The sequence below is a fragment of the Lissotriton vulgaris genome, chromosome 12, assembly GCF_964263255.1.
Source record: "Lissotriton vulgaris chromosome 12, aLisVul1.2, whole genome shotgun sequence".
In the NCBI taxonomy this organism is placed as follows: domain Eukaryota; kingdom Metazoa; phylum Chordata; class Amphibia; order Caudata; family Salamandridae; genus Lissotriton; species Lissotriton vulgaris.
In genome coordinates this window covers 554,735,372-554,762,360 of record NC_141700.1, presented here as the reverse complement: position 1 = coordinate 554,762,360, position 26,989 = coordinate 554,735,372, and the positions used below count along the sequence as shown (strand labels likewise).

General features: G+C 44.6%; 2 protein-coding genes across 2 annotated transcripts in view; both read right to left on the bottom strand.

Annotated features, from left to right (window-relative positions):
* Positions 1-26,989, bottom strand: part of LIX1L (limb and CNS expressed 1 like) — a 265,194-nt gene that overhangs the window by 198,707 nt on the left and 39,498 nt on the right. The window lies entirely within an intron of this gene.
* LOC147677728 (uncharacterized) overlaps positions 21,858-26,989 on the bottom strand; it is a 28,334-nt gene continuing 23,202 nt past the window's right edge. The window contains exon 7 of the mRNA XM_086946526.1: positions 21,858-21,966. Coding sequence (XP_086802652.1) covers positions 21,858-21,966 — 109 coding nt within the window. The remainder of the gene's footprint in view (positions 21,967-26,989) is intronic.

Sequence of the window (26,989 nt, the reverse complement as noted above, 5' to 3'; positions counted from 1 at the left end):
GCTTTAAAACACCTTTTAGCATAGGCAGAGTTTTTACAGTCTTTTCTGATACTGAAAAAGTGTCAAAGAGGAAATCCACATCCACAGGGTCAGCATGCAGCTGGACATTGTGATTGTTAGCAGCCCGTTCAATGAGGGCATTGAAAGCAGCAGAGTCTTCAGTAGGTGAAGTCTTTGCAGAAAAGAGTTGAGGGTCTTGTCCTGAATGAGGTTCCCCAGGGTCTCCACCAGCTGCCCAGGGCTCATTTGTATCCTCAGGGTCTGTATAGACTGGATAACTGTATTCATCCTCCTCATCACCCTCACCAGCGTCCACATCGGAGTAAGTGGGCGACACATCATGAGTCTGTGGTGAAAGGGGTTCCACCAAGACCGGAGAGCAAGCAGAGTCCATCTTCTTCTTGAGAGGGATCTTGTAAGACTCCAGTTGGGGTTCTGGGGTGATATTCCGCTTTAGGAGGGAAAGCCTGCCCGTTTCGGCGTCGATGAAGTGTTCCTGACCTCATCCTCCGAAGGGTGTCGAGATCGCGGGCCGTGGACCACCGACGACGCCTTCGGCGCCGAGGAGACCTTTTCGGGCCCGCTGGCCACTGCCTTAGCAGCGAAAGCCTTCGGCGCCGTCTTAGGCGGCAAGGTAAAGAGGATCGGCGTTGACGCCTTAACTGGTTTTTCCACAGGCTTCGCTGGCGGGGGGTCCTTCGGTTCGACCGCCGCGGCGCTGTCCCTGATGCGCTGCAGGGAGTCCGCCACTTTTTTGGTGAACGCGGCGGATGGACACGCCGGTTCAGCGGAGTCCTTCGAGGTCACTTTCGGAGTCGAGTCCTTTGAGGCCACTTTCGGAGTCGACTCTCGGGGCGCAGCGCCCCTGGCCTTGCGTGCGGACGCAGGGCAGAGAGGACCTTCGGGTCATCGAGCCGCTTCTTGGGGTCACCGAGAGTTTTCTTCGGTTCGTCGATAGCCAACTTCGGCGCCGAAACGGCAGTATCGACCACCTTTACTTTAGTCTTCGGCGTGGCAGACTTCGTCTCGACGCCCTTGACTTGGCCTTTCGGCTCGACAGCCATCTTCTGTTTCTTCGGCGCCGAAGCCTCCGAAGGTTTCGATCCGACCAAAGCGATGCGCACTTTCGGTTTTGATACTTGCACCTGCGCAGTATCTGGCGTCGAGACCGTAGGTTTCACTTTCGGTTTAGTTTTGCCAGGGAGTGGCTCGGTAACAATGTCCGTGGCCGGGCCCGAAGGCGGGGCTGTGGAACCCATATCGAGGTCTTGGGTAAGGCCCGAAGGCGATCCCTCAACCTGGGCCTTATAAGTAGGCATGGCCCCAGAGTCAGTTTGAGGAAGCTCCTCGTCCGAGCTATCCTCCATGGCCCCAAGGGCACAGTCGTCGTCTCCTACCTCCTCGACGACTTCTTCGCTTTCGAACACCTCAGCATCAGCATCAGCATCGTAGTCTTCTTCGACGTCCGACGCGGGGTTTGATTTCGAGACGTCCTGGATATATTCTTCCTCGACATCCCCAGCATCGAAAATGTCCATAGGCGCCGAAGCAGATTGCTGGGCCTCCAGGCGCGCAGCTCGTCGAAGCTTAAGTGTCTTCTTGGACCTGAAGCGTGAACAGGCCATACACTTGGCCTCATCGTGGTCCGTCGACAGACACTTGTTGCACACCGGGTGGACGTCGATGTGTGGGTACTTCGAGTTACAGACCGGACATCTCTTGAATGGACTTCGGTCCATGATGGATGGTCGATAAGTCAGGAGCGTCGACTAGGCCTTCCCCGCCGAGAGCACGCAGAAGTACAGAACCGGCTCGGAGCCGAGCTAGAAGAGTAAAGCCGAACGCAAGAACAATACCGACGTATAGACTAAAGACCTTTTGGTCTTAAGAAAGTTTTTCTATCGATTCCGACAAGAGGGAATTAAAGACATCCGAACCCAATGGCGGAAAAAAACAATCTGAGGATGGAGTCGATGCCCATGCGCACTGTAGTCCAGGGGAGGAGCCACCTATCTCGTGATACTTCGAAGACTCTTCCAGGACAACAATGTGCAATCATCCGGACCCAACACTAGGCGGCGATCTATGCACAGATATGAATTCAGCAGCCCACATGCCTCGAACGATTTATTTGTTTGCCTACATGTGAACTATTTAGTGACCTGTTGGTTAATTGAATATTTTTCTACTGCTGTTCATTTTACATTTATATCCTATTAATCCTTGGCTATTCTGTACCTGCATTGGTTTTTGTTTATGCATCATTGTTATGCTTTGCACACAACATACATGTTTCCTGCTTGTGCACTACAGTGTTGTGCCTTTTACATTTGCAGTGGGTTTTAGTCCCAGCTGCTCTTTTGATTACATGCTTTAGTTATATGTTTTTGGGTTGGGTCCCGTTTTCATTTCCTTGCAGTGGGTTTTAGTCCCATCTGCTTTATTTTTGTTGTTCTTGCAATGGGTTCCTTAGTCCCATTTCTATGCAGTGGGTTTGAGTCCCATCTGTGTATTTTACATGTTTGCAATGGGTAACAGTCCCATTTCTCTGCAGTGGGTTTTAGTCCCATCTGTGTTTCTTAAATGTTTGCATTGGGTTATAGTCCCACTTGCTTACGGTGGGTTTCAGTCCTACTAGCTTAATTTGTTATGGGTTCAAGTCCCATGTTATGGGTTTTAGTCCCATTTGCTTACTTTGCATTGTTTTTCAGATGGGTTCATTTCCCATTTGCTTGCAGGGGGTTGTAGTCCCACTTGTGCTAGTTCTGTATATTTGCGATGGGTCACAGTCCCATTTGTTTGTAGTGGGTTTTAGTCCCATCTACTTAATGTTATATTTTTGCTATGGGGTTCTTGTCCCATTTTGCTGTTGTGGGTCTTAGTCCCACCTGACACTACGTCAGTAGTCCACACGGACCTCGTCTATTTTTTTTGCATTGTGCCTTTTTTGGGTGTGCGTTATTTTAGTCTCCTTCAGAGGAGCTATGCTAGGGTTTATAGTCCTTTAGCATTATTGTATTTTTCTTTCACATTTAGATTTTGAAAGTTTTACATCATATTTAGCTTATGCCTACTATTTATGTGCACTTTTGTTTTTTATGCTAAATATGTTCCGATTTACATGTGTTCATATCCTATGTATTTTTATTGCTACTTTTTGCACTATTATCTCTTGCATTACGTTACTGTATTTTGCTTTGTGGTAATAGTGTGTTGATGAGGTTTCTCTTATAGTTTTCCTCATCTTCTCGTAATGAAAGTTCCTTTTGTTCTATCTCTTTTCTTTTGCCTTCTTTTATTTTCTTCCTTTTAGTTCTGTAAGAAGAGAGGATGGTTTATATGGTCTAAGAAGGGTGGATGGTTTATACGTTTTTTTCCATTCTTCCCTCTTGTTCTCTTTCTTAAGGTGTTCCTCTTTTCTGTTCTTCTTTCCGCTTTTGCTCATTCTACTCGCCTTCATTTTCTCCTGTTCTCCGTTCCTGTTTTAAGCTTTTTGTTTTCTGTTTAAGGAGAGAGGATAATGTAGTATCTTGTTATTCTCCATGCTTTTCCTCTCTACCTCTATTGGAATGTTGATGTGATGCATCTATCAGAATGTTGGTGATCTGCCTGACAGATTACAGTTGGTTGGGCAGAGCACCATGTTGGATGCTCCTGGTGGGGTCTCTCTATACAACTTGGAATAAAGCATCACTAAATACTACTCAACGTGTGGACTTCTCATCATTACACATTGTTTAGGAGAAACTTAGTCATTTAAGAGATTATAATCTAACTGGTCAAGATCTGAACAATGGAGGCCAATAATTTCCAATACTAAGGTAATCCAAGCCTCCAGAAAGAGGAATGAGGACCAGAAAAAAGGGTTGAAGAAACCAAACCAGCTAAAGTGATGACGAAAAAAGGAAAAAAAACTTGGATTCTTACATCCACCTCATTTTGAACAATGTGTGCAAAAGGGCTCACATAAATACATAAAGTGCATAAGTAACCAAGCAAAAGAAAACATCTGCTACAAAATTGAACTTCGGAGAATGTACATAACATTAAATCAGAAACTTACTGTCAATAACAACAAATCATACTTTACCTGTTGAGAAACTGAACGTTTGGGCCATTCCAGATATTCAGGAGAAAGAAGGAAGCTGCAAATTTGGCACGGCGGGCACAAGAATTCATTGGTCCTATTATTGGTTGAAGCACCCTTAGCTATCACAGCCTACTCATCTAAGTAGTAGAGGAATTATTGAGCTGAATTATGGTGAAATAGAAAACTGCAAAAATGCAGCTCATGAGATATAGGTAATTGCTTCTGCATTCTGGAACTAAACAAGCGGCCAATGCACAGCACAGGCAATTGTGATCTCATAATGCCTAGGAATTTTCAGCACAAGGCCAGCTGTCACCACGCCCATTAATATTCAATGTACGATGCATATTACCAAACTTTAAGTACTTAGGATTTTCCCTGCTCAACGCGCGTGATAATCTTGCAGTACAGGTAAGAGATTGACATTAGGCTTTAAACAGCTCTTGGTTTACATTTTTGACTATATAGGTGTAGTATAATGGAAAGTAGTCAAATCCAAGTACTTTTCCATGTAGATGTATTGAGTAGCAAGTTACATGGAAGAGAGCCCCACCAGGAGCAGCTTCCCTGCTGCTTAGCCCATCACCAACCGACATAGGCACTCCAATATTCTACATACCAACATTCTCTCTCGCACTCATTCTGGCTGAGAAGCAGGATACCACATATCTCCCTCCTTTACAATGGAAAGAAAGGAATTATCAAAATGCATAAGAAAATAAGCAAGACAAATTTGAAGAAAATACACTGAAAGAAAGCATGGAAATAAAAGGTGGAAAAGTAGGAAACGCACACAGGAAAAGAAAATACAAACGACTCATGCATCAACACCCTTTCTCACAGAAAGGCAACCCACACACTCCCTCACATAAACAAACAAAACAACCCAAGTACAAAGATCATGCAAGCTGGCCAGGCAAAAACAAGGGTATACAAGGGCATAAGCAACAAGGTGAAGGAGAGAACAAAACTCAGAAGCAAGAGACTAGTGAAAGGGTGGAAGACAGCCACAGATAGAACAAGCAAAAGGACAGTTGCCTTTAACTCAAGCAAGAGTATGGGGAAAAGTCCCCAGAAAGACAGCAAATCCTAGGTGTGGCAGAAAGTGCCACACTGTACATTGCAATATACAGGAATGCATAACTAGGTGTGACACTGTACATTGCAATATACAGGAAAGCATAACTAGGTGTGGCAGAAAGTACCACACAGCACAATACAATAAAGAACAAGGTATGGCGGAGAATACCACACAGTACATTGCAATATGTGCAAAAAGCAGAAAGATGCCGTGGAATATGCCACATAGTACAATGCAATATGTACGAACATAAGAATCAGGTGTGGGAAATAACCACACAGTAAAATGCAATACAGAACTAGGTGTGGCATAAAATACCACACAGTAAATCGCAAGGTATGGCATAAATTACCACACAGTACAGTGTAATACCTAAGAAAAACAAACTAGGTGTGGTAGGAAATGCCACACAGTACAGTGCAAAATGCAGAAACTTCAGAAGTAGGTGTGGAACAATGCACACGGAACAATGTAGAAAAAAGGCACAAAGCAAAAGGGTAGAAAAGTAATCATGAATGCAGTACATAGCCCCTTGCACAACATCATAAAAGAAACACTTTCTGAAAAACAGGGCACAGAAGAACTAGAGCATTAAAATGGAAGATGCAGAAGTACAAATCATGTAAATAAAGGTTTCCTAGAAGAGAAACAACAGCATGTAAGAGAAAAAACCTGCTGTTGTGTAAATATAAATTGCACAGGACATCGCAAGAAGAAAAAAAAATGCAGAATAGATGTCAATGCAAATTGCAGGTTGATGGCAGGTTGATGAATCCTTGTAGTGCAGCAGGGTGAATGAAGCCTTGTAGAGCAGCAGGCAAAGTTAAAGAACTAGATGGCACAGTAGAAAAGTGGAAGTCCGGTACTTTGAGTGTGCCAATAGTGAAACGGTTGAAAAATGCAGGATGGAAAATCAGACTCACATACAAAGAGATGCTTGACATACAGAGGGAAACAGCAGATCTTGGTGATGTTTAACATTCCCAGACAAGAAAGCTTGACTCAAAGGTCAGTGCAGAAGAGGTAGCAAGTTTAAAAAACTTACCTGCAGTGAAATACAATGATCTGCGAGGCCGATCCGATGACTTTCAAACAAAACCATGCTTTATAGAAAAACAACAAGATATTGGTTGGCACAGTACGAGGTATGATGAAGTAGAGCTGAAATTCGCCAAACTCAAGATGGCGGCACACATTGGTGGCTCCCGGCATCACCGTGCACCAAATATGTTTAGAAACAAGAACCAAGATGAACACGTCACAGTGGAGTGAAGAGCGGAGTCACGAGGCAGCAGGAGGAAAGCAAGGCTGCGCGAGCTCTGATTGTGCTTGAGATTTTTTTAGGTCTCGCCTAGCAACGAAGCACAGTTGCTCGCTAGCGTGATCTATTGTCGTCGACTTGACTTTGGAAGGGGGACAGGAGATGTGCACTTTCCCAGACCGCCGATGTGCACGCTCATGGCGTGTCTATCAGCTTGCTCCCATGACAGCCAATGTGCATGCTCATAGCGTCTCTTGTAGGTTGCGGCTGGACAGCCAATGTGCACGCTAATGGCATTTTTTTTCTATCCTTCGCTTGGTGGAACCGGGAGGGTGCAGGGCCTCTTCGATGCTGCCAGGTACTTGTTTACTGTTCCGCCGCGTGGGAGGTGCAACCGGAGTTTGGGTTTCCTGTCGAGTCAATGGGGGTGTTGGCTGCTGTCCCCGTTCGCTGTGCGTAATGTAAACAGTATCTCGTTTGGAGTCTGCGCGCGTCTCTGCAGCAGTTGCACAAATTCTTGGTTTGTCCTGGCTGCTGGGACTGCATGGAAGCATTATTGAAAAGACAAAATAATCTACGAGTACCCTGGAGACGGTCACAAAAAAAAGGCAAGACATTCCTGCAAGTATACAGTAATGCCCCTGCAACAAGCTTAATTAGAGAGTATCCGTAAAGGAGGATGTAGGTTTCACCAGGAAGTAGTCCATTTATTGAAGAACAGCGTACCTCTGAATTTCTGCAGTATTAAGTATATTGATAGGCACTTGAATCTATCGGCCTTTTGCAGCAGATTCCTCCTTTAGTTTGCATGCATTGGACGCAAAAGTTATGGTGTGTGTGTTAGCGTGTGTGCAAGTTGTGTGTTTGTGGAAGTATGAGTGTGTGCATGAGTGTCAGTGTGTGTGCAAGTTATGGTGTGCGTGTGTCAGCATGTTATGTGTGGGAGAGTGTCAGCGAGTATGCAAGTTGTGTGTGAGTGTCAGTGTGTGTGTAAGCACGAGTCAGCGTGTGCAAGGTAGGTGTGTGTGTGAGTGTCAGTGTGTGTGTAAGCACGAGTCAGCGTGTGCAAGGTAGGTGTGTGTGTGTGTGTCTGTGTGTGTGTGTAAGCACGAGTCAGCGTGTGCAAGGTAGGTGTGTGTAAGCACGAGTCAGCGTGTGCAAGGTAGGTGTGTGTAAGCACGAGTCAGCGTGTGCAAGGTAGGTGTGTGTAAGCACGAGTCAGCGTGTGCAAGGTAGGTGTGTGTGTGTAAGCACGAGTCAGCGTGTGCAAGGTAGGCGTGTGTGTGTGTAAGCACGAGTCAGCGTGTGCAAGGTAGGTGTGTGTGTGTGTAAGCACGAGTCAGCGTGTGCAAGGTAGGTGTGTGTGTGTAAGCACGAGTCAGCGTGTGCAAGGTAGGTGTGTGTGTGTGTAAGCACGAGTCAGCGTGTGCAAGGTAGGTGTGTGTGTGTGTGTGTAAGCACGAGTCAGCGTGTGCAAGGTAGGTGTGTGTGTGTGTGTAAGCACGAGTCAGCGTGTGCAAGGTAGGTGTGTGTGTGTAAGCACGAGTCAGCGTGTGCAAGGTAGGTGTGTGTGTGTGTAAGCACGAGTCAGCGTGTGCAAGGTAGGTGTGTGTGTGTGTAAGCACGAGTCAGCGTGTGCAAGGTAGGTGTGTGTGTGTGTGTGTGAGTGTCAGTGTGTGTGTAAGCACGAGTCAGCGTGTGCAAGGTAGGTGTGTGTGTGTGTCTGTGTGTGTGTGTGTGTGTAAGCACGAGTCAGCGTGTGCAAGGTAGGTGTGTGTAAGCACGAGTCAGCGTGTGCAAGGTAGGTGTGTGTAAGCACGAGTCAGCGTGTGCAAGGTAGGTGTGTGTGTGTAAGCACGAGTCAGCGTGTGCAAGGTAGGTGTGTGTGTGTAAGCACGAGTCAGCGTGTGCAAGGTAGGTGTGTGTGTGTAAGCACGAGTCAGCGTGTGCAAGGTAGGTGTGTGTGTGTGTAAGCACGAGTCAGCGTGTGCAAGGTAGGTGTGTGTGTGTGTGTAAGCACGAGTCAGCGTGTGCAAGGTAGGTGTGTGTGTGTAAGCACGAGTCAGCGTGTGCAAGGTAGGTGTGTGTGTGTGTAAGCACGAGTCAGCGTGTGCAAGGTAGGTGTGTGTGTGTGTAAGCACGAGTCAGCGTGTGCAAGGTAGGTGTGTGTGTGTAAGCACGAGTCAGCGTGTGCAAGGTAGGTGTGTGTGTGTGTAAGCACGAGTCCGCGTGTGCAAGGTAGGTGTGTGTGTGTAAGCACGAGTGTGTGTGTGTGTGTGTAAGCACGAGTGTGTGTGTGTGTGTGTGTGTAAGCACGAGTGTGTGTGTGTGTCTGTCTGTCTGTCTGTCTGTCTCTGGGCCTCTGCAGGCCCCGGCTGTTCCCCAGTCCAGGCAAGGAATGCGCTCTCCTCCCACATCCTTAGCCAGCCTCCTCCGTCACTCCCTTCCACTCCCTCCTCCTGCAACCTCTCCCTCCCCAGGGACAGCGGCCCTCCCCTGGCCTATCCCGCCCCACAACCTCACCCAGCCTCCCCTGTCACTGCTCCCCACCTAAGCCTCTCCCTCCACAGGGCCGCAGGCCCTCCTTGGTTGACAGTTAATGGGTTGTGTTATTAACAGTCCCTCAAACCTTGTTTGAAGCACAATTCTTATGTTGCTCTGGCAGCTGACTAGCGTGATCGTCTTTTTACAACTTTTTCAAGGCTGCAGTGTTCAGACGAATCGGTGTTCAGAAGAATACTTATAAAATCGCTTATCCTTATATGCATATTGTGGGTGTTTTTGGTTTAGTATCTGTCCAAAGTGGAAATGAACATTCATATGCCACTCCAAACAAAGAGAAAAATATGATTGTGCCACATAATTCGTCAAAAAATTGTGTTCCTACAGAGTGCAGTATCTTATTGGCCATACACTAAGTAGAAGAGTGGACAGAAACCTGATGTGAATTTATACCCAGTGTGTGCCCCTGAAACCGTTGCGAAAAAGGGGCCTGCATAAATGGAAGCATTATTGAAAAGGCAAAGTAATCCACGAGTACCCTGGAGACGGTGGCAAAAAAAAGGAAAGACATTCCTGAACATATAAAGTAATGCCCCTGCAACAATCTTAATTAGAGAGTATCCGTAAAGGAGGATGTAGGTTTCACCAGGGACTTTAACAATTTCTTATTCGGAAGTCAGAAAAACTTACTTAATTGTGTGCCTGTACCAGAAGACTAGAAATGATTACGAAATCAAAAAGTACCATTATTAAACACATGTATATTGTGTTCAGAGTTAGGTCTAATGTGCCTTTGTAAACCAACACCTTGTGGAAAATATCGAAAATACAAACCTTATTCTGACTTAATCAGAAGTTAAGTAGTTGCTTTGAAGTACACGTCAGAGGGATGGTAGTAACCACTGTACTGATCACCACAACACTGATTGGTCAGTCGTTTTGTTAATATAATAGTATCAGGAGTTCAATAAATAAGCCAGGACTGTAACTAAAATACAAGTTCCACATTGAGCTAATTATGTGATGCATTTATGACGCACAAAAAAAATCAATAGTCAACAAAATGACTATTTTACTGACTGGAGATGTCCGTGTTAGACCTGTCAATCGGCTGAAGTCTCGAGGTCGTGTTTTACCGCGAAAGCTAAAGTATTGTGGTGTTTGGAAATGAAAAACGAACTAACCAGCTGCTAATCGGACAGAACTAGAAACAAGCATGTGCAATTCAACAGGTCTCGCATTTGTGAAAGCTTAAGCTATTGGCATTGTTAATGACAATGCCTTTTTTATCTGTTTTGAAAACCAACATATAAATGAATGGCATTATCATTTACAATGACAATAGCTCAAACTCTCGTAAATGCGACACCTATTGCATTGCAAATGTTTGTTAAATGTATGGCAGCAGTTCAACTGACACGAAGGAGGTACACCCAGAGAGGCAATGCGCAAGTTAGGAAACAATGAAAATACTCACAGGTCACGTTCAAAATACCGGCAAAATACTTTTGCATGCAAATAAAAGAACTGGGATCGCATGTGCCGATGTCTTTGTTAACTCTAGGGTGCCAACAAGTTAAAGAGACACAGCAGGGCCGGCTGGTATGTTTTCCATTATAATAATCCAAGTCGTTTTCCATTATAAAAATTGAAAATGCAGGCAAATAAAAGTTAAACTAACCTCCAGTAGGTGGCAGCAAATAACCACTAATTTCTACCGATTTGTTGAAAAGTGATCAGCCCCCTGAAATGTTAAAGCTTGTGAAACACTAACCGGAGCTCGTCCTCATTCTCTGGTTTTGTGTCTCTTACTCCGTGTAATGAAGGGTTCAGGCAGATTCGTAGAAGTAGAATATATATTTAATAAGCAAGCAATAAATACAGGTGAGGGCCAGGGTGCATCCACAATCTCCAGCACAGCTCTCCAACTGTCCTGGCCAAGTCCCCAAGGATCTACACATACATTCTAACATCCTACATTCTAACTAACACACACACGAGCCTTAAAGGGGAAAGCACAACATAACACATCCCCCTCCCTTCAATGGAAGAAGGAAAAGAGCAAAATGAAGTGCTTAAAAAAAAAACAAAAGAAAACACACAAGGAATACAAATAATAATACACTAAAACTCAGTAACGTAATCCTTTAGCCAAGTGGGAGAAGTGCGTGATCTCTTACCCAATAACTCACCACTGATAATGTTTGAAGGATCACCAACACTTGGAAGAGTGCCGGTACAGTGGGTCCCAACACTTCCCCCCTCCTCACAAACAAGCTGATCAGTAATAACCTGTTCAACCGGCAATTCATTGTTGTCTTCAGCCACCCCAGCAAGTTGTGTTTGCAAAAAGCTGTCCTCAAAATTATCTTCCATCCAATCATACATGTTCTGACTTTTTTCTTTAGATTCTTCGAGCTGGTCATGACTAATAGCTATACTTTTTAAATTCCAGACTTTTCCATCACTTAGTCTGACCGCATTTCTCAAAACTTCCACAACTTGTTTTTGTGGTTCAAAACGGCTCTCACCCTTAGGTACTTTATAAGGCTTCTTCACACGCACCCATTCTCCAACCTTAATCTCCACATCCTTTGTTCCATGGTGAGTGTCATAAAACTCCTTACTTTTTGAATGGACTAATTCGAGATTATTCTTCACTTCAACGGGTGACCACTGCATAACTTTACCATCTATCAACCAACCCGGATTGATTTTACTTCTTGGCACCCTCCCTCGCATCATTACAAAAGGGGACAACCCTGAGCTAGTTTGTACCGTGGTTCTATAGGACCAGACTGCCTTCTGCACTTGAACTTTCCAATCTAGCTTTTTACTGACAGCAGCTTGTATAACGCCTTTAATTACCCTGTTGAACCTTTCCACGGTACCATTACCACTAGGGTTGTACAAGGCGGTTGTCTTGTGTTTCACGCCACATTTCTCAAAATACGCGCGGGCTATGTGTGATAAAAACTGTACCCCATTGTCAGTGAGTATACAAACCGGTAAACCCTCCATAACAAAGATTTTGTCCAAAAACCTTAAGACACTAGAAGTATCCGCTTTGTCCACAAACTTCACTATTGGCCATTTAGAGAATAAATCAATAGCCACCAATCCAAATTCCTTATGCTCCCCAATGGGCCCAATGATGTCCATAGCAATGGTTTCCCACGGAAGTTCAGGGATCAACCCCTCACTCATGCTAGGCTTTAGGGTTTTAAGAGTTTTGTCCGCAGAATTGCAAACGTTACAACTTCTTACAAACATTTCTGTGTCCTTGTCCACACCAGGCCACCAAAACATACCTTTCACCATGATCTTGTTTCTTCCAATACCAAAGTGCCCTTCATGACAAAGCTCTAAAATTTTCCTCCTTAAGGAACTTGGAGGGATAACCCTGTCACCTCTGAATAATAAATCTTTCTCTAGTGATAACTCCATTCTTACCTCCCAATACGCTCTAAAATTTCCTTCTAAGGAACTTTGTTTAGGCCAACCAGAACAGATGTACTCCTTAATTTTTTTGAGTTCAATATCCTTGTCCTGTTCTTCCATCCATACTTTATTGCTAATGGCAGGGGCACCAGAATCGTGAACCAAGGCAATGCTAACGTTACCCCATGGATCGTCATCACACTCTTCTAAAGGGGACGGTAATCTGGACAGGCAATCAGCAATAATGTTATCTCTACCCGGTAAATAAACCATTTTATAAATGAACTCACACATTCGCATCGACAACCTTGCCATTCTAGCTGAAGCCCCAGAAATGCCCTCTGATGATAGAATCTTAACCAAAGGACGATGATCTGTTCTAATGGTCACCGGTTTCCCCCACACGAAAGCCCTAAAATGCTCAAGAGCCCATGCGCACGCCAACGCCTCTCTTTCAATGATGGGGTATCTTGTTTCAGATGGGGAAAGTGCTCTGGACGCAAACAGGATTATGGTCTCCTTACCTCTTCCATTTACTTGGGACAACACAGCCCCGATCCCTTTGTCACTAGCATCCGTAGTTAACAAACAATTAGCGTTGGGGTCAAAACTAGATAAGGCATTGACACTTTGTAGCTCAACTTTGATCCTATCAAACTCTTCCTGACACTCTTTTGTCCAGACAAATTTGACATTTTTTTTTAAAAGACTCCGAATATGGAACACCTTTGATGCAAAATCTTTTACAAATTTGGCACAATATTCCGCCATTCCCAGAAAGGTCCTTATCTCCTCTTTTGTGTTTGGTGTGCATGAATTTACAATGTTTTCTATCAAAGCTGGTTTGGGCTTTACCCCCTCCTCGCTAATAATATGTCCCAAATATGACACACTTCTTTTGCAAAATTTGCACTTTGACAACTCTACCGTAAGTCCAGCATCATCCAATACTTTTAAAACCTGTCTCAATTTCTTATCATGCTCTTCTTTATCTTTTGCGGCTACTAAAATGTCATCCTGGAAGAAAGCAATCATGTTTAATTCCCCTAGAAGTTTATACATCAATTTTTGAAATACAGCCGCAGCTGATGCCAGCCCAAAAGGCATACGTCTAAATTGGTAACTCCCAAAAGGTGTGACAAAAGCCGTTAGATGTCTTGATCTACTCTCCAACACAATCTGATGATATGCAGCAGATAGATCTATGGTTGAAAACCATGTGGCACCTTTGAAAGAAGCAACCATCTCATTAATTTTAGGTAAAGGGAATTTCTCAACAATGATGTTATTATTGAGATGGCGCAGGTCGATGCATAAACGGATTTTTCCGTTGGGTTTTCGTGCTACAACGATGGGACTGATCCATTCCGAGGCTTCCACCTCCTCAATTATACCTTTAGCTAGCAAACCTTGTAGTTCGCTTTTTACCTCATCTCTTATCAGCATTGGAATCGGCCTAACCTTGTGAACCTTTGGCTCGGCATTTGCCTTAAGTAGTATTCTATGTTCAAACCCTTTCAATTTGCCCAAAACTGTACCAAAAACTCCTGGAAATTCCTTGCTCAACGTATCACTCAACTTGCTTTCATCATCCACCACCAACACCTTTTCTTCACTATTTGGGTCTAAAATTATGCTTAAACTCTTCTGGTCCCACCATCCCAAAACTGATGGTCCAGTTTTGGATATATACAATTTCCCTCTTGTAGTTCTTCCTTTAAATACGAATGTGAGCCATCTGTAACCCAGCATCTCAATTCTTTTCCCGGTGTAACCTACAGGGCAAATGTCTGAGCATTTTAATTGATCACCAATCTTACCCACAAAGAATTCTTTCCAAACATCTTCATTTACAATTGTGTAAGGTGATCCTGAGTCTGCGTAAACCTCTATCACCACACCCCCTAAAGATACCTTACATAAAGGTTTCCCTTCCAACGCTTCATCTGAAATATTGATGACATAATTGCCTCTCACATTCTTTACCCAATCTAAATTCTCATCCTCATCCTCCACCACTGTCTCCTCTTCATCCCAAACATACTTCACATTACTACGTTTGCGGCACATTTTTGAGAAATGTCCTAACAAACCACAAATACTACATTTCTTATTAATGGCCGGGCAAGCTCTGCTAAATGCCAAATGTTCCTTGCTATCACACCGATAGCATCTTCTTTCTTCTCCTTTAACATCTTTTTTCTGAAACCTGTTAGGTTGAGTGTTCCATCTCCCCTGCGAACCTTGTTGGAACCTTGATTGAGTCTTATTGTGTGGTAAAATTTTACAAACTGCACTAGATGTTTTATCATGCTCAGTCTCTTTTACCACAGAAGAACATCTTCCCGACATTTCCGCCTTCCTCATAATAGCTAAAACATCTTCCAAAGGAGCATCGCCATTTACCCAAAGTCTGTCTTGTAACGTCGAATTGTTATTATGCATCACTAGTTGATCCCGAATCAGTTCATCATTTAAAGTTCCAAATTTACAGTCTATTGCTAACTTCTTCAATTCGTCCACCCATTCGTCAACTGTCTCTGTTTTATTTTGTTTTCTTTGGAAAAACTTATGTCTCGTTACCCCTATACACACTTTGGGTGCGAAATATTTGTCCATGTTCTTTATGCAATTCTCAAAAACATCTAGGTTCGCGTCCTCAACCTTGTTCATGCGTGAATGTGTTTTTAAACCTATAGCCCCTAGGGAATGTAACAAGATTCTCTTCTTCTGTTCAGGTTTCATTTTCTTTTCTTCATCAATTGCCTCCACGTAATTGATAAAGTATTCTTTCCACTCAATCCATTTAATTTCTGGTTGGGTACCAGTGGCCCAAAATGGTTGTGGTGCACTAATTGTAAAATTTTGTTGTGCCATCCTTTGTTCACTATGTGTGTTATTTCCACTGTTATCACTACTGTTATTTTCTCCAGTATCACCACTCTCCATATATCCAATGCCAAAATATATATATATATATTTTTTTTTAGACTGGTCAAACACGTAAATTATTTTCCTTTATATTGTGTCCCCCGACCTTCTCACCTGTATTCTTCTTTAATGCGGTAAAATGTTCCGCGGTGCACCTCGGTGCTTGTACTCCCAATGCCTGTATTCCTTCGTAAAGGTAAGTACTCGATTTTCTGCTACGAAGTACTTTATTCAACCTTCACTAAGATGGCCGCCACGTAGTGTTACGCTGCGTGAACAGCGTGATACGTCACTTCCTGCCGAGTATTGATTCACTTCCAGGCAGTGATTGTTGTGCGCGTCCTTCACTCGCGCCTTAATGGAACTTCAGGGAGATTTGAAAGACGCATCGCGTCTAACAGCAAGTAAGATGCTTTTTTCTTTAAACAACGATCAAATGAGTCATAAAATTCCTTTTAAGCGAGTCGCTTACCGCAGGGTAGAGTTTTCCCCTCGGAACACGCAAATCACATCAAAATCTGTCCGCTGATAACGCTAGTCCATCGAAGTCTCCAAATTTTTATGGCCAGTACTTGCACGGTTTCATGGGTTCTCCGATCGTCGCCAATTGTAATGAAGGGTTCAGGCAGATTCGTAGAAGTAGAATATATATTTAATAAGCAAGCAATAAATACAGGTGAGGGCCAGGGTGCATCCACAATCTCCAGCACAGCTCTCCAACTGTCCTGGCCAAGTCCCCAAGGATCTACACATACATTCTAACATCCTACATTCTAACTAACACACACACGAGCCTTAAAGGGGAAAGCACAACATAACACTCCGGTTTTAGTTCTACCTCGCTGGTTCTGAATTCTCGGACACAGATCAGGGCTCACTAACCGGTTGATATGTCTTGTCTAGGACCTGGTTTTCTTCATCCGTTCTGGGCTCTCTGTAAACTGGGAAGAAATTGAGAAAGTGTGGGCGACAGATGTCGCAGGAAATGGCAGACAGCAGGCCAGTAGCAGGCAGGAGGAGCTGGTAGAATAATGTTGTAACTGGCACGTTTGAGTTGTGGGTGACGATGGAAGGTCACTGGTGGGGCTCGGAGGTGCCAGTTAACTTGAAGTGCTCCGCATAAGTTTCATAGAAAATCCTTTAGCTTGATCGTGGGTTCTAGTTTCTTCAGTCTCTTCTTTTCCAGACTGTAGACACCCCACTACTGGTACCAAAATATAGTATTATGAAAGTAGTCGAATCCAAGTACTTTCCATGTAGATTTATTGAGTAGCAAGTTACATGGAAGAGAGCCCCACCAGGAGCAGCTTCCCTGCTGCTCAGCCCATCCATCACCAACTGACATAGGCACTCCAACATTCTACATACCAACAATCTCTCACACAGTCATTCTGGTGAGCAGCAGGATACCACAATAGGTAATGTGTTTAGAGAAGTAAATGTATTATGCTTCTGAATCTGTATTAACAGGACAGATTGTTTTTCAAGGCTACAGTAAAAACATTATGTATGATACTGCCGTGAAAAGGAACTACAGGCTCGAAACGCGTAGGCTATCCCAGTTGTGAAATAAACGAATTGAAATTACCAGCGGAGTTCCAAGACTATTCATTCTTCATGTGAGATACAATACGAGACCCTGTCCTCGTCTCGACTCTGGCACCAACTGTAACGTGCTCCCTCTGCGACAGGACAATTGGTGTTGCAGTAAAAACATTTTATGTAAAGATCCTGGCAGTTTTAAAAGTAGTTCAGGAAATATTTAAAGATATGGAGGAACGCACAAAGCACTGGATGAGACATGTCAGCTACTTTCATTGAGACTACTATCACCTGTCTAACTAATGTAATTTACCTGGAAAGTCATCATCTGAATGAATGTCATCTAGGTTTAAGTTATGGTTAGTGTGAGAAGCTGGCTGGTTATATGATGTACACATATGTAAATGGACACCTTGCAGCTGTCCAGACAACCCTATGGTAATTTAAGAGGTCTTAGGCAACCAAAGAAAGCTCTCTAAGTGGTAGCTGTGGAGAGCAGCCTTCAGACTTAGTCCAGAAGGAGTGTAAAGCAGCTCGTTTTACAAGAATGCAATCTTATAGTATAGATTAAGTGAAAAAGAACCACACAAAGTATTCATAAAAATATGTATTTATTATATAATACTCTCTAACACATGGAAATATTGTGTCCACACTACACACAATACTTTAGCAAAGAAACACAGTTACTATCACAAAATACACAGTGGCCTGGGGGGGGGACCAAACCATATACTAAGAAAGTGGTATAAAGAACCACGACTCGGCTCAAGACATTGTCAAGAGGACGTAGAAGTGCTGGGGACCCAAGGAACCACCCAAGGTGAGCAGATAGGGACGCCACGGAGGGCGTGTGCAGTGTGGGAACACAACCACATGCTCCGTATAACTCTACGTGTAAGTCACGGTTGGATTTTTAAAGATTAAGGACCCTTCCCAGTGGACCCTGAAGAAACCCAGTGGAGGACAGAAGGTTGGAGACCAACCCCTCCAGTGGATACCCTGGTACCCACGTTACATACACCAGGGAAGCTGGGTGCATACGTGTGAAGTGATATTGATAAACAAAGTCGAACCCAATGGAGAACTTCAGGAAAGTGCCGCTGTTGAAGGCGTAAGTGTCCGGTGGTTTCCAAGGATGGATTCTAGATGAGGTACAAGCAGAGGGGACAGAGTCTATGTCACTCAGGGGTGACCAGGAGACTTGGAAGAAAAATACCCTCTGATGTCGAGTGTTGCAGGATGGATAACGATGACCTTGACTCTGCAGCTGTGAGGACCAGGCGAAGCTGAGGAGGACCAAGAGCTGTGCACGAGCTGTCCCCTGAAGGATGTGGAGTGCTGAGGGGTTGTGTCCGGCGGGAGCATAAACAAACCTTGGTAAAGGCAAATAACGCAGGAATCAAAGAAGGAGCAACGTCGGGACCAGCAAGGTCCAGGGGACTCACCAGAGCTAGGGTAGTCAGGGCAGGCCCGAGCAATCAGGGGAGCCCAAAAGAAACAAGTGTGACCCTAAAGAGGACCCACAGGCCGGAGGCACTGGAGTCGCAAGAGGACCTCAAGCAGCACATTAAAAGATGTTGGCCACGATGCGGTGTGGCTGAAGATTCAGGTCAGTGGAGGTGCTCGAGGTTGGGGCTACTTGGAGCCCGAAGATCTTCTTGTAAAGAATGCAACAAGCCTTTGCAACTGCAAGTTGGACGCAGTGCACAGGGGTTTGGTTATTGCAACCCCCACAAGGAATGCTGGCCTAAAACTTGATGAGAGGGCAGGGCATGCCTCAGCAGCTGTGGAAAACCGCCACCTGTTTTTGAGAGCCCACGGAGCCCGGAGGAGCTCAGGATCTGCAAACCTGTTGACTTAGTTGTGGTGCCTGCCTGCTTCACAGGCCTTGGGAAGGTTGCTATATTATGCACGGGAACAGATGATGTAGCAGACTGGAAGTCCGGTCCAAACGAAGTCCAGAGTGCCCATACGGTAGAAGAATTATTAAAGAACAGTGAGCAACCCGAAATACCCTTGAGGGCTACGGGTAATTAAGTAGAAAGGTGTAGGTGCCTTCAAGGGAATTTGTTTTAGGATAATTTAATGATCCTTTCAAGAAATCAATTCTTCGAAAAATGATTATTGGTTATGTGTAAACACAAGCTGTCACAATACATACAATAGACATAAAAAACAAACACAAGAGGTGTATAAGAAAAATAGAATTTATCAGGTAGTAAAAAGGTTATTGTTTCATATACAAATATAAACAGTTGTAAACAAATAGGTCTGCAGGTACAGTAGAAATATGTTAATAAGTAACTCTATAGATCCTAATGTCACCTATCCAAAATCTCAGTACATTAAAAACAGCAAGGATGAGGCGCTGGTCGACGTTTTGGTCTCCTAAATATAACTTTCTGAGACCATCTTCAGGACTGGTGTCAATTGTATATTGTATAAACCTTATGTAATCTTAATGCCAGAATGATAGGATTCATGGTGTTGTAAAGCGTGCACCAGGTGTCACGTGAGAGAGGAAATGGGCGTCTGCTCCTAATATTGGTGAGGTCCAACACAATGAAAGATTGAGGTTGAATCGATATAATTCCAGAAACTGCCCACACGAAATCTATAAATCCGTAAAGTTAACACGCTGATTTAAGTCACGTGGTAGTGGTGTAGAGATTCACGAAATGGATACGAGCAGGTCAAGATTCTCGATCTATATAGGTCGGGTGGGGTCGGGAAAAATCCTCTCGAATTAGTGCAGTTCTAGAGTATCAATGTGTATCGGGCTGCCGAGGTCGGAGCATCTAGCAAAGGGAAATCAATAACCTTTTTACTACCTGATGAATTCTATTTTTCTTATACACCTCTTGTGTTTGTTTTTTATGTTTATTGTATGTATTGTGACAGCTTGTGTTTACACATAGCCAATAATCATTTTTGGAAGAATTGATTTCTTGAAAGGATCATTAATTTATCCTATATAGTTAGTTGAATCATCAGTTGTTGTTAACCCATACGGTAGAAGAGCAGTGGTGTCTGATTTGAATCTTATCCCACGACGAATCTAGGGACCTAGACCCAGGTAAGCCCTTAAGTACCCTAGGGAAAGTGTTGGGAAGATTCAGGGGACCCTCCTAGGCATGTGTCTGGACAGGGGGGAGGTTACTCCCATGTCCTTTGTCCAGTTTCACTCCAGAGCGACTGGTTTGAACTGGACTATGCACAGAGACACTAATTGTGCCCTCATGCAGACTGAGTGGTGCTGGCAAGTGCACCCACCCCATCCCAATACACTAAATCCTGTCTGGGAGGTGGTCACACCTCCCTGTGACAAAATGCCTATTGTTCTGCCTTCCCCTGCTCGAGCTTGGTTCAGCAGCAGGAGGGCAGAATCGTGTCTCGGGCAGCAACAATCCTTTTGTGCTGCCTGGGTCAAGAAGGCTGGTAAAGGGAACACTGTGAGCCTAAAGGAGGCGCTCTTCCAGTGCTTGGAATCATACAACCCACATGGGTATGATTCCAACATATTTGATACCAAACATCATAGGATTCGTTGCAGCCGTTTGAGATGGTCATCGCGTAATTACGTGGTGCCCCTCTATATAGTATATGGCTGCTTCACTGACAACCTGGGTGAATGGACTCCATAGGCTGCAGGGGTGTCCTGCTCATGCAGGGGCACCCTCTAACTTAGAACCAACAACCCTGCCTTCAGGATTGTAAAGGCCTGCTATAGGGGGGACTTATAGGTTTTAAGGGCAGTGACCCTAGATATAGGAAACCTAGATCTTTAGTAAGTGGTGCTAGCAGGAGCTTACACTGGCTGCAATGGCTGGCCTGTAGTTCCATTTTGAATGGACTGTCATGGGTGGCATAATGCCTGCTTTAGCCCATTGAAGACCTCTGGGGTACCTATGCCCTGGGTACCTTAGTACCATATACTAGGGACTTATAATGGTATCCCAGTATCCAATTTGGGATGTACCCAAGTACTGAACACAACAGTTTAGGGAGAAAGCAGATAGACTGGGGTCCTGATTTGCAGGAAGCCAGTCAGACCAGTCAAATACAGCTTAGCACCAGGCAAAAAGTGACGGTAACCATAGAAGTAGATCCTACTTTCCTACAGTTAGTCTCAAAACCAAGTCAAGACCAAACTGTTATTCTAACCTTAGACAGAAGTATTATCCAAATTGCCAAGCCTAAACAGAAACCTAAAGCAAACTCTCACGCTTGAATACCATGCCTACAATGAAATTCCCCTGGAACCCTAAACGTAATTACTGAGCTTGAAGTCTACTCAGCCTAACATCAATCCAAATAAATGTACATTGAAATTTTCTAAGCTAAATTCGTAGCCCAGCTCTGCATGCTTTAGCCCAAGATTTGGCTTGTTAAACCCTACTGAGATCTGCGATAAAGTGCGTAACAGGACTTACCAAGCACATGCCCCCGGGAGACATAGTTAAACTAGATTAAAGACCCAAGATTTTTGGGTAAGCCACATACTGGACAGGAACATAATTACAACTTCTGATGTGTAGAAAGTACAATGTACAGTTCGCTGAAGGAAGATCATGTGCTGTCCCAAGTATTAAAAGGAATAAAGCTTGGTTGCCAATACTGGTCTGATAAAGAGGGAGACTAAAGGTGAAAAGGAAGAGAGAGCAGCGTCAGCAATCAAGAAGCGCTTCGGTTGCAACATAGTGAAGCACAGAAATATAGAACGCTGGAAATGGCGCCGGGTGAACAAGGGTCTATGGCCAACTAAGAGGAACTTCCTTATTGAATGAGAAAAAAAATACTTAAATTGGAAGACTTGGCTGTAGCATCTACTCGGTTACAGGGAAATCAAAAGAGGTGAAGAAATCAGCCACTGCCTCCTTTGCTTAATGGCGAACAACTCATTAAAACATACCAAGACCAATTACTTACAGCAGCAACACAGTGGATGAAAACAAGAGTTTTGCATGCTAATTTGTGGCCTTATTTAATAAGTAGAGTTGATAATTTCAAGTCAACAAAGCGCCTTCTCTGGTGTAGATTTGACCTAGATCTACGTGGTGTATTATGTAAGTGATGTCTGAGAGCCATGTCTCATAGCAAGAGTATGTCATGTAGCTATAAGGAAAGGAGAAGTAGATCAAATGAAAATATGATGCACGTAGAGCCAGTGCAGTTTCACTGAGGAAGCTCCTGGAAAGAAGTGCAACTTGTAATGCTACTCCTCACATTTCTCGGACAGCATGCGGAAGCCATACGAGTCTCCACTTGGAGATTAGCAGTATGGACCAGAGAAGCTCAGTCACAAAGTCAACAGTTCATCTACTGGAGAAAAAAAAACTTTCCCTGACAGGGATGTGGAATTCCTATAGCCCAACCCCCGGGAAGTATTGTTTAGGGCAACAAGTTTGAATGTGCATTTTGTCCTTGGGACAAGTAGGTCCAACCCCCTACAACACAAACCCTTTGGCTGCCAGATTACAGTACCACATTATGGATCAGAGAAAGGTGTTGTCTGCAGTTAAGGTAATATTTGTGTCCATGTGTTAATGCTGTTCAAACTTGTAGTTATGGTTCATTAATGCAAAGCCTTTATTATTAGGGTGAGCACTCTAAGTAAATTTTGTAAGCTCAGACTGCATTACTCACAGTGGTTCCAGTATAAAAATGTGTACACACGTTTTCAATGTTTAGCAATATGAGGCTATATATAAAGCTCCTAGAAAGCTCTCTGATTAGATGCACATATTCGCAGAAGCTTGAAAGCAAGATTGATGATTCTTTGCTTTCAAAATAAAATGGTCACAAAAAAATGCAACAACATTTCGCTAAACTACTGTAACGTTTTAGGTGCCATTTCTTTGCAGCATCACTTAGTAAAATATGTTGGTGTATGCTAGTATTTCTCAAAAATATTCATAATGGAAAAATCAGTGTAACTAGTTTTAATAAGTTTATGGGAAACAAAAAAAAAACATTGGTAAAGCCAGTAGGTCTGAAATTGTTGGTCAGCCTTTTGGTTTTATCAATGCATGACTTGTTTTTGACATATTTTTTGCAAAACCTTAATGGTGTGGGAGCTACCGGGCCCTCGCCATTATTACAAACATTGGCAAAACAAAAACTGTTTGGCCTCAAAAAGCACACATTGCCACAGTAGTTCCTGGCACTGATTAAAACTACTGTGTCGATATGCTCCTTGTGACAGAACAGAATACGGTCACTCACAGTGAAGCTAGCCGAAAGACAGAAAGAGAGAGACAGAATATTAATAAATATAAAAAGTCATTGTTAAGGCCAAAACTAATTAGGGGCCCAATTATTAAATAAAATCTCAAAAGTGCACCTATGTCCTTTCATTAAGTGCAGTGTACAGCTTTCGTGAATTCACAAGACTTTACACAAGTAGGCCAGGAAATAGTACTCCTAGAAAATATTTGTGAACTGCATTTTAGCAGGACCAAATATGCAGGAGTACATTTGCTCATGCGAAAAATCAGAGTGTTTACAAGTACGCTTTCCCTCGAACCACTTTTTTCCCAACCCTGGAAGAAGTTTTATATCTGCCATTGTCAGGAGTATATTTCCAACCTTTGCCAGTATGGGAAAAGATTACAGAAGAGTTGGTGAAAACCCTTACAACAAGCAAGTTAGTAGTTTGCACAGACTCAAAACGGAATTCCTACCCCGAAACTGTTGCGTACCATTACCTTCAGCCCCAGTATGTTGATTTGGGGAAACGAGGCAACATAAGGGAGTTGCTTGAATTCAAACCCTACTATGGAAGGAGCCCTGGCATAATCATAGTGAGATTGCTGCCATAATTTGTTGCTGCATTACATGGCATAAAAGGCCCAAGTGGGTTTTGTTACAGGACAAGTAGATTGATGAAGCAACCTGTCCCATGAACAAGTAGATATTTTATTAAATTCCACACCCCTGTCCTGAGCACCAATAAATCAAATGAAAAGTTCAATACAGTAGTCTTTCGCAATATGCAGTATTTTACTCCTTGTTTTTATTCATTCATACTTGGCAGCAGGCGCGCAACACCCCCCGTCGTGTGTGTCAGCCCGGGCTGACAAAGCTTCGCGGGCTGGGGCTGGCGAGCATCTAATTGCAGCCGCACCCGAGTAGTTAACAGGTCTTTAAAAGACCATTTACTTGTAAATGAGGCTTTTGAGGAAAAAAAAACGACGCAGGCCTGCTTACATATTGCAGCTCTCTTACAATTAGGAAATGACGTGGGTTAGGCACGCTCTGCCATAAAAGTAGACTTGTACTTTTGGTGAGCTAAACGCACAGTGAGGATTTTCTCCTTGAATATGCAGCACATCTTGGTAAATATTTGATGGCGCTTTGGTTTCACTATAGTACCAGCTCTGACGCCAACCTCGCCAACTCCGAACACCTTCACTTCCAGATCCACATCGGCCCCAAGACCACACTCAGAGGCACCCTCCTCTACAGACCACCAGGACCCCGCGCAAAATTCAGTGAAGACATCACGGACTTCATCACTCCTCATGCGCTCCCCTCCAAAGACTACATCCTTCTGGGAGACCTCAACTTTCACCTCGAAAAGATCAACGACCACAACACCGCCACCCTCGTGGACAACCTCGCCAACCTCGGACTTAAACAACTAGTCACTTCCCCCACCCACATCGCAGGTCACACACTCGACCCCATCTTCACATCCAGCAACCATGTCTCCTTCAGCCACACTACGGACCTCCTCTGGACCGACCACAGCTGCGTTCACTTCACCTACAACAAGCCGAAACCCATCAACCACCCCCAACCTACCCTGCAAAGAAACTGGAACAAAATCACCACGGACCAAATCTCCGCATCGCTCCTTCGAAACTCCCCAGCCCTCTCTTCTAACGCCAACGAAGCCGCCACCAACCTCACCCTATGGTTATCCAACACCGCCGACACCTTAGCACCACTGAAAAAACGTCAAAGAAAACCTGGCAGCAAGAAAGCCTCATGGTTCAACGATGATCTCAAGAAATCCAAGAAACTCTGCCGCTCCCTAGAAAAGGCCTGGAAAAAAGACCCAACCACCAGCACCAAGGACGCCTTCAAAAGCGCCACCCGCACTCACCACCAACTGATCCGAAAAGCCAAGAAAACAGCATTCAAGGATCGACTTGACAACAACGCCCACAACAGCAAGGAACTTTTCAACATCGTCAAGGAATTCTCCAATCCCTCTGCCAACTCCAACGACATCACCCCCTCCCAAACCCTCTGTGACTCCCTAGCCTCTTTTTTCCACAACAAGATTGCAGACATCCACAACAGCTTTGACAACCTACCCGGAAACCAACCCACCCTACCATCTGCTGACCATCTTCCCCCCGTGAACACCCTTCACGCCTGGAATCCAATTTCCACTGAGGACACCATCCGCCTGATGAACTCCATCCACTCAGGATCCCCCACAGACCCATGCCCTCCCCACATCTTCAACAAAGCAGACTCCGTCATAGCACCGCACCTCCGAGACGTCATCAACTGCTCCTTCAACTCCGCTACCTTCCCAGAAAACTGGAAACACGCCGAACTCACCGCCCTTCTGAAAAAACCAACAGCGGACCCCACCGAACTCAAAAATTACCGCCCCATCTCGCTTCTTCCATTCCCGGCCAAAGTCATCGAGAAAGCCGTCAACAACCAGCTCGCCGCTTTCCTCGAAGCCAACAAATCCCTCGACCCCTCACAATCGGGATTCAGAGCAAAACACAGCACTGAGACCGCCCTCATCGCAGCAACTGACGACATTCGAACTCTACTGGACAATGGAGACACAGTCGCCCTCATCCTCCTCGACCTATCTGCTGCATTCGATACAGTCTGCCACAGCACCCTTCTTCAGCGCCTCAGAAACATCGGAATACAAGGAAAAGCACTTGATTGGATCACCTCCTTCCTCTCCGGAAGAACACAAAGAGTCCGCCTCCCACCATTCAAGTCCGAGGCCACTGAAGTCATCTGTGGCGTACCACAAGGATCCTCACTCAGTCCCACCCTCTTCAACGTATACATGAGCCCCCTCGCGGCCATCGCACGCCAACACAACCTCAACATCATCTCCTACGCGGATGACACCCAACTGATCCTATCACTCACCAAAGACCCCAACACCGCCAAAACTAACCTACACGAAGGAATGAAAGAAGTTGCCGAATGGATGAAACAAAGCCGTCTGAAACTGAACTCAGACAAAACAGAAGTCCTCATTTTAGGCACATCCCCCTCTGCTTGGGACGACTCCTGGTGGCCGGAAGCCCTCGGAAAAGCACCCATCCCGACAGACCACGCACGGAACCTAGGCGTTATCCTGGATTCTTCACTCTCAATGAACAGACAAGTCAACGCCGTATCCTCTTCCTGCTTCAACATTCTCCGCATGCTCAGAAAAACATTTCGCTGGATCCCCTCCGAAACAAGGAAAACAGTCACCCACGCTCTGGTCACGAGCCGACTGGACTACGGAAACACCCTCTACGCAGGTACCACCGCCAAACTCCAGAAGAAACTCCAACGAATCCAGAACGCCTCAGCCAGGATCATACTAGACATCCCACGCAACGAACACATCTCTGGTCACCTTAAAGACCTCCACTGGCTACCCGTCAATAAGAGGATCACCTTCTGACTGCTTACCCACGCACACAAATCACTCTACGACATCGGACCAGATTGCCTCAACTCTCGACTGTCCTTCTACACCCCCTCCCGCCAACTACGTTCTTCCAGCCAAGCCCTCGCCACTGTACCTCGCATCAACAAGACCACCATGGGAGGCAGATCCTTTTCATACCTGGCTGCTAAAACATGGAACTCACTCCCCGCTCACCTTCGCCTCACCCAGAACCACCTAGCGTTCAGAAAGCAGCTTAAAACGTGGATATTTGACAAATAATCCTCCTCCCCTTCCTAAGCGCCTTGAAACCCTCTGGGTATGTAGTGCGCTATACAAATTTTATGACTTGACTTGACTTGACATAGTTTCGTTCGGTAACTATTTTGTCTTTGGGTCAATTTAATTGGAAGACGCGGGGGATAAGGTGTAAATAAATGACAGTATAATTTGTACTGTGCCTGCCAAAACTTCACATGAGCGCAG